The following is a 14,984-nucleotide window of genomic DNA, read 5'->3' on the forward strand; positions in this document are numbered from 1 at the left end:
GCATTCCGAGGCCTTGTGCAACCATCAGAGAACCCTGTAAACAAGGCATGCGGCTTAAAAATCTATTTCCACAAAGGGTTTTGTAGATTTAAGTGGCTCTAGTATCAGTATTTTTTTTTAGAATAGCTCTCCTTAGTAACTTAAGTTATTATGGATGCAACCACTGGGTTCTGGGAGAGGAAATGTTTATTATATTCTGAGAAATATTATGTTTGAGAGGAAAAACCTATTAAGGTGGCTGAAGTTTGAAATCTTGAACATTGCTTTAAACTTATTTTGACATTGTGTTTTAATGTTATAATTTACCCTGGAACCTTAGAGCGAATATACTTTTTTTTTTTTTGATCAGAGATAAGCCATATGAAATTCAGTGGAAGTTACTTCCAGGTAAGTGTGTTTAGGGCAGCAGCTTTAAAAAGCTAGAACCCATGTGCCAAATTCCTGTGCCAGTAGTTATAAACAGAGACTGACAAAGCATCAGAGAAAAGAAGAAGACGCAAGGCCAAGAGTTGACCAGTTTCTGTTCAGTGAACCCAAACCCTCCAAGTGTCCCTATTTTCAAGGGACGTGTCTGATTTAAAGAAGTCTTCCCGGTTTCTCATTTGATCCCAGAATGTACAGCTTATCCTTAGGATGTCCCTATAAATGTTGGAAGGTATGATAGGATGTCCCTATTTTCATTGGAGGAATATTGGAGGGTATGGAATTATCCAACCCCCAAGCCATCTGAGGGCAATCCTGTATAGGGAATTTAAAAAAATGTTTTATTACATTTTCATATACTGTACATTGGAAGCTGCCCAGAGTGCTGGGGCAACCCAATAAGGCGTGTGGGGTATAAATAGTAAAATTATCATTGTGGAATGGGACGTCCCTATTTTCATTGGAGAAATGTTGGAGGGTATGTGAACCACCAATGGCATTTCTCAGTGTTTGGTAGAAAGGTGCGTCCTGAAATTTCCACAAATTTTCATGGGTTCATTTCATCATTAATTTACTTATATACCACCACTAGTATGTATGGTACTTTACAAAGCCTAAGAGGATAGGAGCCTGCCCTGAGGAGCTTGCAACCTAAAAACTGTGCACAGGGGAAACAGAGGAAGGAGACAAGCGTGGAGGTAGGAGGAAAGAGGAAAGCAATATGCAAGCGTTTCAACTGCTCATGCTTAAGCTTAGTTACATGCTAAGCTACAGTAGGCCATGGAAACAAGGAGGTTGTGCCAAGCCTTCACAGAAAAAGCCGTTTGTCAAATGTAATTTTCATTAGTATTTCATTCCCTGCCACGAGCCACTTGCACTGCACTCTCCCTCTCTCTCATGTCCACTAGTATAAATATCAATTTCACGAACACACAAAGTGCCACAAAATAAATAAAAACAGATGGAAGACTATTTCTGCTTCATAAAGGTAAAGGTAAAAGGTGCCCCTGACCATTAGATCCAGTCGCGGATGACTCTGGGGTTGAGGCGCTCATCTCGCTTTACTGGCCGAGGGAGCTGGCGCACAGCTTCTGTGTCATGAGGCCAGCATGACAAAGCCGCTTCTGGCGAAACCAGAGCACACGGAAACGCCATTTACCTTCCCGCTTGGAGTGGTACCTATTTATCTACTTACACTTTGTGCTTTCGAACTGCTAGGTTGGCAGGTGCAGGGACCAAGCAATGGGAACTCACCCCGTCGCGGGGATTCGAACTGCAGACCTTCTGATCGGCAAACCCTAGGCTCTGTGGTTTAACCCACAGCGCCACCCGCGTCCTTTCTGCTTCATACCTCCAATTTAAAAGCCCAAAGCTTGAGAAGAAACAATTTCAGCTTCTTTAATAAATTTGTCCACTTCTGGCATGTCCTTAATTTCCCACACTTCCACTTGCATGAATCACTAAAAGGAAGAACAGCCTGCAGACACACCATATACCTGAGAAATAAAATCTATTAAGTGTAGTGTCACTGAGATATTTTCAAAATCTATCCAATGGGTTCTGATCTGTGGAAAGTAAGGGCAAGCAAAAGCTTACATGGATCACTCAACTATGCAATCATTGCCACTTTGCAGTTATCAATGATTAAAGAAGTAAAATGTGGCAGGGATTAGAAAAAGGACTTGCAACAGAAATAATTATCAGCTTAGATATCAGGAAAATATAGATACAGCTTCCTGTATTCCTCTAGAATACAGCTTCCTAGGGTGGCCTGGCTTGTATGTAATGTTGAATCATTTTAGTTTTACATGCAAACCATGGTTTGTTAGCAAAAATAAATCAATGTTTCTTGTTGGCTTACTGACCTGAACTATGGTTTAGACTTACATGTACAGACAGTTCCCACAGGGAAGAAGGAAAAAATATGCAGAGAAGAGAAGAAATTCAGGGGTCCTGTATGGTGGCCTGGATGGCAAAATACTGTAAACAGGGGGTGGGGTGAAGGGAAAGTGATGTTGTGATTATAAGGATGGATTAACAGGTTTATAACTGGTCTGCTGATTATGGAATTTGCTGGATTGGGGGGGTGGAGCCGGTAATCGGGGATGTAAGGTTAAATTGAGAATAGTTATAGTTTTAAAAGTGAATGGATTTTGGAAAAATGTGAAAATATGGAGGCTTATAGAGGGAGAAAAAATTAGGCACGGGAAGATAAAATGGGAGTTTGATTTTTCAGTGAGTTGAATATTAGATGAAAATGTTAACAATTGATTTATAAGTTGTATAAGATACAAAGGTGTATTTTTATAAAGTAAGAAACTGTTGCAGATGATAAAAAAGGGATGAAAACCGGGGAAGGGGGGGAGGGGAAGCCCACAAAATATGGTTTTACAATTATGAATGTAAGAAAATTTTTTCTGTTTTGTATTGTTTTTTTCTCTTTTTTTGCCCTTTCTTTTTTCTCTTTTTTCCTATTTCTATTTTTCTCTTTTTTTTGGTATGACAATAGATGGTTGGATGGATGGCCTCCTGCGTACTGCCCTGGTTTGCTGGAGCTCCCTGGTGGCAGGGGGGGGCTTTGGGGTCAGGGGAGGGGGAGGAGGACAGAAATCCAAGCATAAAATGGACCATCTCTGACTGTTCACATACATGGGATACTTCTGTGGCAGGGGAGGACCCATGTGGGTGGGTAGGAAGGAGGTGGAAAAGGTGTTTATGTATGTACCGTTGTTGTTTTTTTGTATTTTGTAAAATTAATAAAAAGTATGTTTTAAAAAAATAAAATGTAGTTTGTTTGCCCCACCCAAATCATCCACCAAACTACAGAAATGCTACCCAAGAGTGGTTGAAAAACGACTCTCCATGCTCCACTGCTCTCACTGGCTGTGCTAGTAAATATGATGTAGCTTCCAAGGCTGCCTGGTAACAGGGTCCTCTTCCTGCTTAACTCATTCATCTCCAGATGGAATCTTAATAGGACCTTTGGTCTTACCCCTTCTAACAGACTGAATTTTCCAATTCATATTTAATGCACAGCTGTGGCACAGAATCCTAGAGTTGGCCAGGACCACAAGGGTGATCTAGTGCAACTCCCTGCAATGCAGCAATCTTTTGCCCAATGTGAGGCTTGAACCCACAACCCTGAAATTAAGAGTCTACTGACTGAGCTACCCCAGCTGGAGTGGAGATGAAAATTTAACCGGAAAGTTAAAGGGACTAGTCTTCATGATGACAGGCTTTCACCACTTTAGTCTTTTTTTTTTTTACTGTTTAATAAGTTTAGAAGCCTGTTGATACCTCTTTACAAGGCATGACTGTGCAAGTCAGTACAGGGCTTTTAATAAAACGGGGGAACCCATTGGCTGAGGCAGTCAACTTAATTAAGGTATTAAACCCCTCACACCAACAAATTTAGTTTAAGTTCACACCCCCACATAGCCATCTGGGAGATTCTATTTCATAGAACCATTTTTCTTTTCCTCTTTTCTTTCCACTCTTATCTGCATTACAGCACAATCTTATACATGTCTACTGAGAAGTAAACTCCACTACGTTTTGTGGAGCTTGCAGCCAGGCTGAATTTTAAACTGTTAAAGGGAAGGTGGACGTTTCAAATCACCTTGGACACATCAGTACACTGTGGAGGGACAAGTGATGGGATGTGATACGATCTTGCACACAATTAATTTGTGCGACTTCAACCTTGCACGGTTAAAAGCTAGTCGGTTGAAATCCCACAGATTAATTGCATGCAAAGTGAAGAGCTTAAAGCTTCTTTTGCACCAGGTTTTCCCAGCATTGAGAGAGCTTTTAAGCTCTCAGACTTGCTTATCAGGCTCTTGAGATCGTCCAGTAAAGTGCCCAGTCCTGCTCTCCACCCAAATCAAAGAATGTTGGATACCTTACACAAGTGAAAATTGTTTATTAAAATCTTTCTAACCTGCCTTTCCACACAAATGCTCAAGGAAGCTTACAATTCATAAAATCTCTTTACAAAAAGTTATGAAATCCAATAACAAACAAAATACTATCAAAATTAATGTGAAAACCCAACAGCTGGGTTTTTAAACAGATGAAAAATTGGACATGAATGGCAGCACATTTAACTACTTCCAAACAATTGAGAGATCTAACCCCTAACCACACAAGGTGTGATACACAGAATTAGTGGGAAAGGTGATACAGAAACTTAAGAGTACTTGGTGGTCATTCACAGACAGACTACAGTGGAACCTCGGTTTATGAACACCTCGGTTTATGAATTTTCGGTTTATGAACGCCGCGGACCCATCTGGAACGGATTAATTCACTTTCCATTACTTTTAATGGGAAAGTTCGCTTCAGTTTATGAACGCTTCAGTTTATGAACAGACTTCCGGAACCAATTACACCCATGTTTCAGTTTATGAACGCTTCAATTTAAGTACTTCACAGACCCATCTGGAACGGATTAATCCACTTTCCATTACTTTCAATGGAAAAGTTCGCTTCAGTTTATGAACGGTTACTCCGCGGACCGTCTGGAACGGATTAATCCACTTTCCATTACTTTCAATGGGAAAGTTCGCTTCAGTTTATGAACGCTTCAGTTTATGAACAGACTTCCGGAACCAATTGTGTTCATAAACCGAGGTACCACTGTAATTTGTTAAAGTTTGAAAAGAATATAACAGGAATCCTTATGCACATTATACAAGTATTTGGACTGTTTAATGAACTCTTTATGTACATGGCATAGATCTAGTTTTCTCTCATGATTATGATTGTGTTTGCATTGTAACAACACCTAGGACCTGAGGGTGAAGGACAGGTAATAAGTAAAAACTGTTGCTGTTTCTACAGCTACACAAGATTGTACTGTACAGTATATGTATTGTGCTTAACTGAAGCTGCAAAACTTGTCCCTTCCTCTTAGTAATGAACTGGGCTTTGTCCAACCGATGACTGAACTCAGTTACCAAGCAACATCTGGGTTGAAATGTAACTTTACTGTACACAGAGCATGCCATACAGTTTGAAAAGCAGGTATGCTGCAACTGCAGGAAATCCCCATGCTGGCTCATGTAAAATTCAATCTATAGTGTAGGAACAACAATGCTATCTGGAGCAAGAAGCAATAAAACATTTCCCAATGATTCTCAAGGTTTCACAGCACATGACTGAAATTTCTATTACATGGTCAAGATAATTTTACTGTTCCACCACACTGAACAAAAAATTACCGATTTTCATCTGATAAAATGAGTGGCTGGGGAAACCCAGCCAGATGTGCGGGGTATTATTATTATTATTATTATTATTATTATTATTATTATTATTATTTGCATAATATATTTTATAATGATATATAAAATAAAAACTATTTACTTTTATTTTATTTTATTAACTCTTTTTAATTTTACTAAACTCCACCCGCAAAAGCTATACAAGAAAATACTACCTGTCATTCTGTTTTGTTTACGGTACTTAAAAAAATAATTAGTAAAGTATCTTTAAAATGTGACTCAGAATAATTTTGTATTGCAACTAATGCTGAACAATCATATCAGATTAATCTAAATCATGTTAAATTGAGTATCATTAAATGCTGAAAAATTAAAAAGTTTAGTGACAAAAATCCATTTTCTCTTCCCATAATCTAGAGAAAGGGTCTGACAGTTGTGGAAGGCAAAGTTTTGTGGGGAAATCTCTCTTTTTAGTTGATGATGTTGAATTTCTTTCCAAATTAATGAAGTACTCTGCGGAGTGGAGCTCTTTTTGAGCTTTTTACATAATTTCAAAGTATGTTTTCCATGTTCCCCTTTGCCCTCATTGTTAATAGCATTGTTAAGAGCATCTAAACACATACAAAATATGAGCACCTTGTAGGGATTAACAGACCAAGACAAAAAAAGTATTTGCTGCAGCTGGGTTTTTAAACAAAACATCTTATAGAAGCAAGTCTGCTAAATGCCGGGAAAGAGCTTATTTTATTAAATGTACCCCAATGAAAATCAAGATTTAATGGAAGAACAAGAAGCTAGCATACAATTCCAATAGCAGAGTATGTTTTCAAACATTAAGTTCCAGCCTTATTTTACTAGTTAAAGCCACAATGGGAAGTGCCAAATAGACATTTATAGTCACACATTTACAAACACTGGGCTATGCTATATGAAAAGATGGTTTTCTGGATATCAGCCAATGGGAACTTCAGAACTTCACGGCTTTAAACAGTGGAAGAAGTTTAGACTCCAATAAGAAGCCTTCGCCCCCTGAAGGATGGTGTCATGGAAATCAGCACTCACTCCCAAACAATTTTCCTGAAATTATATATCACCAATGGCGTCAGAGGTATTTTCAACTTGCCAGATGTTAAATGAATGAAAGGAGATTGTTTCCTTTTTGCCATCCCTTTCTTAGTGCGATGGGATTTGCTTCTCAGCATTTTAGTACTGTATCTCCTTTCCTACCAAGGCTTCTCTATGGTATAATGCTAGCCAGAATAATACTTTTATATATGATACAGGGAAATCCCATAGCTTTCTCACTTCAGCATGCAATTTATCTATTATTTATTTCCCCCCACAAAATTTATATGCCACTTGATATTTAAAAAACTCAAAGTGGTTTACAAAAGACCAACATTTTTGTCCTTTTTCTCTTTCTGTTTTGTTTTCTTCCTCCTTATTGGAGTTCTTTATCACTTTAGAATCTGGATCCAGATTCCAGATTACATTTTGATAATATGTACTTTATTCTGTGTTCATTCCTTGAACACTGCTACACGCAGACTGGTGTTGTTCCTTTCAGAAAACCCCTTGCCCTGCCAGCCTACTGTAAGTCCTGGGGTGGATTGATCTGCAAGGGCATTCTGAAATCCTCGTCAGAAACAAAGACTAGATCTGCCATAAACATTACACAAGGCACTTTGCAGTCTATAAGCAGAGTACATGTGCAAAAGGTATCATAACATGTATTAAGATGTTCCTACTCTTTCAGTCTTTACTGGCTTGTGTAAAAATGGTCTCAAGGGCAACGTCCACGCTTAGGCTCTACATGCGTTCAAAAGGACAAAGGGACTATGGTCATCAACTTCTAAGATCAGGGGTCCCCAAACTTTTTCAGCCGGGGGCCGGTCCACCGCCCTCAGACCCTTCGCTGGGCCGGACTATATTTTTTCGGGGTGGGGGGGAGCCGAAATCCTATGCACATTGAACATATTGCATTTGGTGCACAAAAAACAGGAAAACAATACAATATTTAAATTTAAAATAATGATTTTAATCAACACAAAATAATATTTTAAATAAAACAACACCATACAATATTTAAATTAAAGAATGATTGTAATCAACAAAAACTTCAATGGGAAGAATGGGAAGAATGGGCCTGCTTTTGGCTGATGAGATGGTCTATATCTGGTTCCATATTGGTCACTGCTAGTCTTAGCAAGTGATGTAAGTGTTCATCTGTCAGTCTTGATCTCGTGGGAGATTTCAGATGTTTCATCCTAGAGAAAGTTTGCTCGCAGACATATGTGCTGCCAAAGGCCGTTGCAAATCTGAGTGCATGGTTTCTGATGTTTGGATATGTCTCTGAGGGGAGAGATGCGTAGAAATCTGCAAGGCTGCTTGTCTTGAATGCGTCTTTCAAAGCATCACAAGTTTGCAGTTCAATCAATTCCATTTGGTGAATGGGATCTGCAGTGTCAATGTCCACACAAAAAGGGTTTCGGAAAAGATGTATGTCCTTTTCATGGATGTGAAGCTCCTTAAATCTTGTTTGGAACTCCTTTTGCAGACTCTCCACTAAATCCACACATGCTTCTTTTGGGAATGGAACTGTTGGATTTCCCAATGACCGGTTTTGAGTTGTGGGGAGATGAAAAAAGTTTTTCTCCTTCACATGTCTAACAATTAAGTCTAATTTCCCTTGGAACGCTTTCACATGTGCAAACATTTCACCAATGAGCTTCCCCTTTCCTTGCAATTGAATATTGAAACTGTTCAGTAGCTCGGTTATGTCAGTCAGAAAGGCAAGCAGCCATTTCCATTCGTCATCTTGGAGCTCTGGCACTTCTCTGTCTTTCATCAGCATAAAATCATAAACTTGAGGAAGTAATTCGTAGAAACGTTTTAAAACTCTTCCTCGACTCAGCCAACGGACCTCTGTGTGGTATGGTAGATCTTCATGCTCAACATTTAACTCTGACAGAAATTCTTGAAACTGCCTGTGGTTAAGTGCATGAGCTCTAATGAAGTTCACACAGGACACCACAGTTTTCATGACTGCGTCCAACTTCAGCGATCTTTTGCAACACAGCACTTGTTGGTGGATAAGGCAGTGTATTGCTATTGGATGTGGCTGATTGTGTCTGTCCATCTCTTGGTTGATGCGTGCAACCACTCCTCTTGTACGCCCCACCATGCTAGGAGCACCATCTGTTGTGATACTGGCAAGTTTAGCCCAGTCCAACTTCAAATCATGGATAGTTTGCTGAACTTTTGCAAAGATATCCTCTCCAGTCGTTGTTCCCTTGATGCTTTGCAGTGCAGCAAGCTCTTCTGTGAATTCAAACTTTTCATTTGTTCCACGGATGAAAATTAGGAGTTGCGCAGAATCACGGATATCTGTGCTTTCGTCCAGTGCCAGCGAGAAGTAACGAAGCTTTTCTGAGGAATTTTGCAAAAGTTCATGCAAATTTCCCCCCATTTCTTCAATCCTACGAGTCACTGTGCTTCCAGAAAGACTCAATGTGGAAAACAATTCAGTCTTCTCCGGACACATCTCTTTGGAGGCTGTAAGAATACATTCTTTAACAAATTCTCCCTCTACAAAGGGTTTTCCATTGCGGGCTATAAGCCTGGAAATCTGAAAACTTGCTCGCAAAGACGAAATGTTCTCCTGCTTCCGCTTCACAAACACATTTTGTTGAGCTGTCAAGGCAGTTTTCAGTCTCGCTATTTCATCTTTTCTTAATTGTCCTGTCAAAGAAGAATATCTATCCTTGTGGTGAGTATTGTAGTGTCGTTGGATATTGAATTGCTTGAAGACAGACACCGTGTCGTGGCAAATAAGACAAACGCCTCTTTCTTTGTATTGGGTGAAAAAGTAGTCGTATGTCCACTGTTCGTTGAAAACTCTGCACTCGGAGTCCACTTTTCTTTTACGTGACATGATTTCCTATGGATGGAAAATTGGTGTCAGTAAAATACCAATAAACTTAGAAGAGCAAGAAAAATGATAATGGCAACAACTGATTATTTGCCATCGCCCTAACTATTTTATAACCATTCAGGGCTGTCTTAAGAGAAAGCAAAGCAGCGAATAAAATAAAATATATGTGTATTCTAGGCCCGTCTCTGAAAACTAACTATGCATTGCTAAACTAACACATTATTTCCACTCTGTACTGAGTTAATCCCTGTGCATGAAAATGTGCATAAAAATGTGCACTGGATATGGCCAAGGGCCATTCCACTGTGCTTGCTTACCTGGTGCCTTGGCGTTTCTCTCTGGGTGGGCAGCAGAGAGAGAGAGAGTCTCCTCTTTTTAAAAGGTGGAAGGACTGATGGGACGAAGAAGCTGGGGGTGAGGCCTGTGGGAAAGAGAGAAAACAGCTAAGCAGGAAAGAAAGGGGAACATTAGTCAATTCTGAAGATCTCAGATTTCAAGGCTGCAACTTTAAGTTCATTTCTCAATAAGAAATTTCTTCTCAATTCAGGGGGACATACTTATGAAAAAATATACATTTGGCAAAGCAGAAAGTGGTTTGTACAAGAGAGAACAGCTCTACAGGGCTTGGCCCTTCTAGAACCAAACAAGTGACTTTTAACATGAAGAAAGCGAGAAAATACACAAAGCATCTTTTGGCAGATGCGCCTACCCGTACCCAAAAGCTTCGCACTGCCGGAATCTCAGAAGAAGGAACTCCTGTTCCAAACCTGGGCTGGAACTCCCAAAGGAAGCCTGGAAACAAGCAATGGGAGAAAACTGGTTAGAGATGAGGTGGCATGGGGTAATTAATAACAGTTGTCTGCTGTGTCTGTGCTTGATGGGTGGTAACAATGCTAAGGCTTGCTTCATGCATGTATCCATTCATGTTGGTGCTGGCCACAACTCAGGCATGTGGAGGAGCTCCCCACGGAAAAACCACAGATGTGGCTTGAGTATATGTAAGCCAAGTCTAATGCAACACCCTCCCCCTGCCACACTTGAAAGGAAAGGGAAATGGTGTGCTCAAAGAGGGCTGGTGAGGAGGACATCAGGGGAAGGGTCGTGGGTCGGTGGTGGTTAGAGAACATACATTGCATTTCCATGCAGAACTGGGAGAGGCCTCCCCCTGAAACCCTGAAGAGCTGGGCTGACAAAACTGGGCTAGATAAATAGTCTGATTCAGCATAAAGAAGCTTCTGTGCAACTTGCAGGAAATTGAGAACCTTGTTCATAAAGTGGCAAGTCAAGAGTTGCAAAGAAGCATCTTTTCACTAACTCCCTTTGAGGGTATATATGTGGCAAAGCAACAAAGCTCTAACAAACTTAAGTAACGTGGTACCGGCTCTGAGCGAGGCATGTGCAAAGTGCCTTTTCCTCGCCAATGAGATGAACCCTCGAAAAGATCACTCGCCCCTCTGGTTCGGTTTGGAGAGCTTGCGCTCAGTTTGGGACGGCCAGGTGGGCAAGCCAGCGAGGCTTTGCTTGCCGGCGAGCTTGAGACTCACCCAGCGCCTTTAATTGTAGAATTTGGCCAGGTGGCGACGGAGGGAGCCATTAAGGGGGCCGCGGCAATGGCGGCGGAGGAGGGAGCCACCAGGGCGGCTGCGGAGGGGGCCATTAAGGTGGCCGCGGCAATGGCGGCGGCGGAGGGGGCCACCAGGGTGGCGGCGGCAATGGCGGCGGCGGCCAGGCGGCGGCGGGGGCCATTAAGGGGGCCGCGGCAATGGCGGCGGAGGAGGGAGCCACCAGGGCGGCTGCGGAGGGGGCCATTAAGGTGGCCGTGGCAATGGCGGCGGCGGCAATGGCGACGGCGGCCAGGCGGCGGAGGGGGCCATTAAGGGGGCCGCGGCAATGGCGGCGGAGGAGGGAGCCACCAGGGCGGCTGCGGAGGGGGCCATTAAGGTGGCCGCGGCAATGGCGGCGGCGGAGGGGGCCACCAGGGCGGCGGCGGCAATGGCGGCGGCGGCCAGGCGGCGGCGGGGGCCATTAAGGGGGCCGCGGCAATGGCGGCGGAGGAGGGGGCCACCAGGGCGGCTGCGGAGGGGGCCATTAAGGTGGCCGCGGCAATGGCGGCGGCGGAGGGGGCCACCAGGGCGGCAGCGGCAATGGCAGCGGCGGAGGGGGCCATTAGGGCGGTGGCCAGGCGGCCCAGGCCAACTCCTCTTCAAGCGGCAGGTCGGGCCAGCCCAGCTCCGGCGGCGGGAGCGGCAGCGCGGCTAAGCAGAAACACAGAAACATACACACACACACACACACACACACACAAACCACGTACCTTTCAGCAGGGGCTGCTTGCGGCGGAGGGTGGAACGGCAGCAAAGAAAGGGGTTTCTCCGGCTGGCTCTGCTCTGGCAAGAAGCGGCTGCTGAAAATGGCGATCGGCCAGCTTTGCACAGCCCCTTTCCTCCTGTGCACGTGCAGCTGCTGCCCACCCATTGGCTGAAGCACTCCGACTTTTTGATTGGCTGCTGCTGGCCAACCACGATGAAGGAGAGGGGGGAAATGGCGACGAAGGAGGAAAATTGCTCTCGGCTTGGCTCTCGGCTTGAAAAAATTTTTTTTAAGTGCGGGATGGCCATGCTGATCCCCAGACCTTTCGCGGGCCGGATTGGAAGGCCAATTGGGCCGCATCCGGCCCGCGGGCCGTAGTCTGGGGACCCCTGTTCTAAGATCAAACAGATTGCACACACATTAGCAGTTGTAGAAGTTAATCTGCTACTACAATTATACTGCCTGAGTTCAACTGTGCTCCAGCAATGTCAAGGTTGTGCACATTTATCCAATGAAGAAAAGGGCATTGCGATTTACCACTGCAATTTATCTTTGTGTGAGTAGAGCACACAGCTATCAGTACTAAGCGTCACAAACCAAACCAGAAAAGGCTGAGGTCATTCCATGACCGGATATCACAACGTTGAGGATAGGCAGGAATTAAAACCCAACCTGCCATCTCCAGCTTGCATAAAACTCTAAAGCTTTTGGTACAATGCAAACAAAAACTTCTGGTCTGCCATGCCTGATTTAGGTTTGGATGTTTAACAAATGCAGAAATAAAGTGGATCCAGCTGAACTTGTATTACAAATTCTTCATTCCTCATAAAGTTGCCTTCCTGGAACACAAAAAGCACTCAACAGGCACACCAGCACAATAAATTGGGTGATTAAAACTTTTTCAGGTGTTACTTGGAATTGACTGGCATAACACAATCAATATACAATTTTGATGTTTCCTAACGAAAGGAACAAACAATTCAGTAGCAAAATGGAGAATACTGATAGTGGATACTAGGAATGAAGCAATTTGAAATATCCTATCAAATGATGGCTAGCGCAATAAATGTCTATGATGATGATTTCCTATCAATATAGTTTGTTCATCTAGTAAGTTTTCTTTCATGTGTTAAAATTATTGTTTTAACTTGGGTGGGTGCTGTTTTATTTGGAGACTCGGGTTGTTTATAATTGTTTTCAAATGTTATATGTTAATTTGGCCACCTCATGAGAAGACTCCCTGGAAAAGACCCTGATGTTGGGAAAGATTGAGGGCACAAGGAGAAGGGGACGACAGAGGATGAGATGGTTGGACAGTGTTCTCGAAGCTACTAGCATGAGTTTGACCAAACTGCGGGAGGCAGTGGAAGACAGGAGTGCCTGGCATGCTCTGGTCCATGGGGTCACGAAAAGTCGGACACAACTAAACGACTAAACAACATGTTAATTTGGATTTTTGTATTTGTGGACTGGAGTATTTTTAAGGGCTTTTGTTGGGGATTGTATTGTTTATACATTACTACTGTTGATTGTTTGATTATTTTTATTATGTATTTTCTGCTTTGTATATTGTAACTTTGTGTTGCGAACCACCCTGAGACCTATGGGTATAGGGTGGTCTACAAACTGAATCAATAATAAAATAATAAATAATAAAATAATAATGATACATATATTTTATGGTGTCAGTTAACTCTGTTAGGGCTGCTTAAGACATTACATCTGGGTGTGGGCATTAACCTTATACACGTTCCCCTCCTTCCAACCCCTCTTTGTGCATAGAAAGTAAGGCCTGGAAATACTGAAGATAATATTCTTTTTAAAGACTACATCAGGCATCCCCAAACTGCGGCCCTCCAGATGTTTTGGCCTACAACTCCCATGATCCCTAGCTTACAGGAAGATGGGTCAGGGAAGATGGGAATTGTAGTCCAAAACATCTGGAGGGCTGAAGTTTGGGGATGCCTAGACTACATTGTACTCCTGTGGTAGTTGGTCAGTCCCATGGATGAGATGGCCATCAGAATTGTCTCCCAGACCACTCTCTTCACCTCTGAACATAACAGAACTACCAAGTCTCACCCCCCCAAAAAAGTAATGTAAAATAATATCAGAATAAGGTAACTTCTCAGCAAACGATTTCAAGATCTTAACATTCACATTCTCCTTTATGAAGCCTTTCTTGAAAAGTTAAGCTTAAAACAACATAATCAAAAAGCAAACAACAGCAGGCAACCATGAGTTCAGTCCCTAAGATTTTAAGAATTAGCATTGCTTAATGCGAATTCTTTAGCTGCTGTGTAATAGTGTTCCTTTTGCTCTCTAGAATTTAGACTGTAAAATGAAATCTTATTTGACATCTGTAAAATGCATTTGCTTCAGGGGTGTTAAACAAAAGCAAACATTTTAAAATAGGAAACTGCTGCCATGGAGCTGTACTCTACTCTAAACTATCTACTGCTCTACAGGCAGAGAATACAAATCTCCAAAAGGTAGAGAACTGACTACAATATTGTAAATTCTGAGGTTTGTATGACAAAGTATTTTCAAAAGCAAAGCTTTCATGGCAAATTTGAAATGAAAATGGTCAAAGCTGATAGAAAGTACTGAATTGACATCTGGAGCAAAAGCAGTCTCTAGTTCACATGGAAGATACACTAATGGCTGTGACTGCTGTCTGATGTCTGCCAAACTCTGGAGAATTGTGATTACTCTGAAAGGCTGGTCTCTTGAGGCACATACAGGCTTGGTCTTGCTGTTAAAACTGACGGAATGTTATCCACTGTTCTTGCTTTAACGCCACCTTTCTTTTTCAATGCACACCATGTCTTAATTCTTGCATTAGGAATAGTGGATGTTCCCAACTACTGATACTAACTTTTGTAAGAGCTCTATCAACAGTTATGCACAGGCAAGTACTGTCAACTTCAGTGAGGTTTGGCCATTTTTGTCTTGTTACAACTTTGTAGACTTAGGATACTGTCATATGGTTGCTTTCATAGGTGATGAGTGCCCAAGACATGCAAACTGTGTAAGGTCTGTGCTGATCCCTACTATGGAAATGTAAAGTACGAGAAATGGTAGTGGCTCTT

The 14,984-nt window shown here is 42.3% G+C and overlaps 2 protein-coding genes across 6 annotated transcripts in view; both read right to left on the reverse strand.

Moving 5' to 3' along the window:
- The window catches only part of RAD51B (RAD51 paralog B), a 305,547-nt gene that overhangs the window by 219,474 nt on the left and 71,089 nt on the right, over positions 1-14,984 (reverse strand). The gene's annotated exons all lie outside the window — the stretch shown is intronic.
- Positions 4,480-13,747, reverse strand: LOC132592018 (general transcription factor II-I repeat domain-containing protein 2-like). Of its 2 annotated transcripts, XM_060273888.1 has the most exons (4): positions 11,897-13,747; positions 10,298-10,374; positions 9,900-10,003; positions 4,480-9,588 (listed from the first exon to the last, which is right to left on the reverse strand). In XM_060273888.1, exon 4 carries the CDS (start codon positions 9,580-9,582, stop codon positions 7,768-7,770), a length of 1,815 nt encoding a protein of 604 aa, XP_060129871.1. In that variant the 5' UTR covers positions 9,583-9,588; positions 9,900-10,003; positions 10,298-10,374; positions 11,897-13,747; the 3' UTR covers positions 4,480-7,767. The 2 variants fall into 2 exon arrangements, with proteins under 2 accessions (XP_060129871.1, XP_060129870.1); XM_060273887.1 differs by having other exon boundaries at positions 9,900-10,374.

The sequence above is a fragment of the Zootoca vivipara genome, chromosome 1 (assembly GCF_963506605.1).
Source record: "Zootoca vivipara chromosome 1, rZooViv1.1, whole genome shotgun sequence".
In the NCBI taxonomy this organism is placed as follows: domain Eukaryota; kingdom Metazoa; phylum Chordata; class Lepidosauria; order Squamata; family Lacertidae; genus Zootoca; species Zootoca vivipara.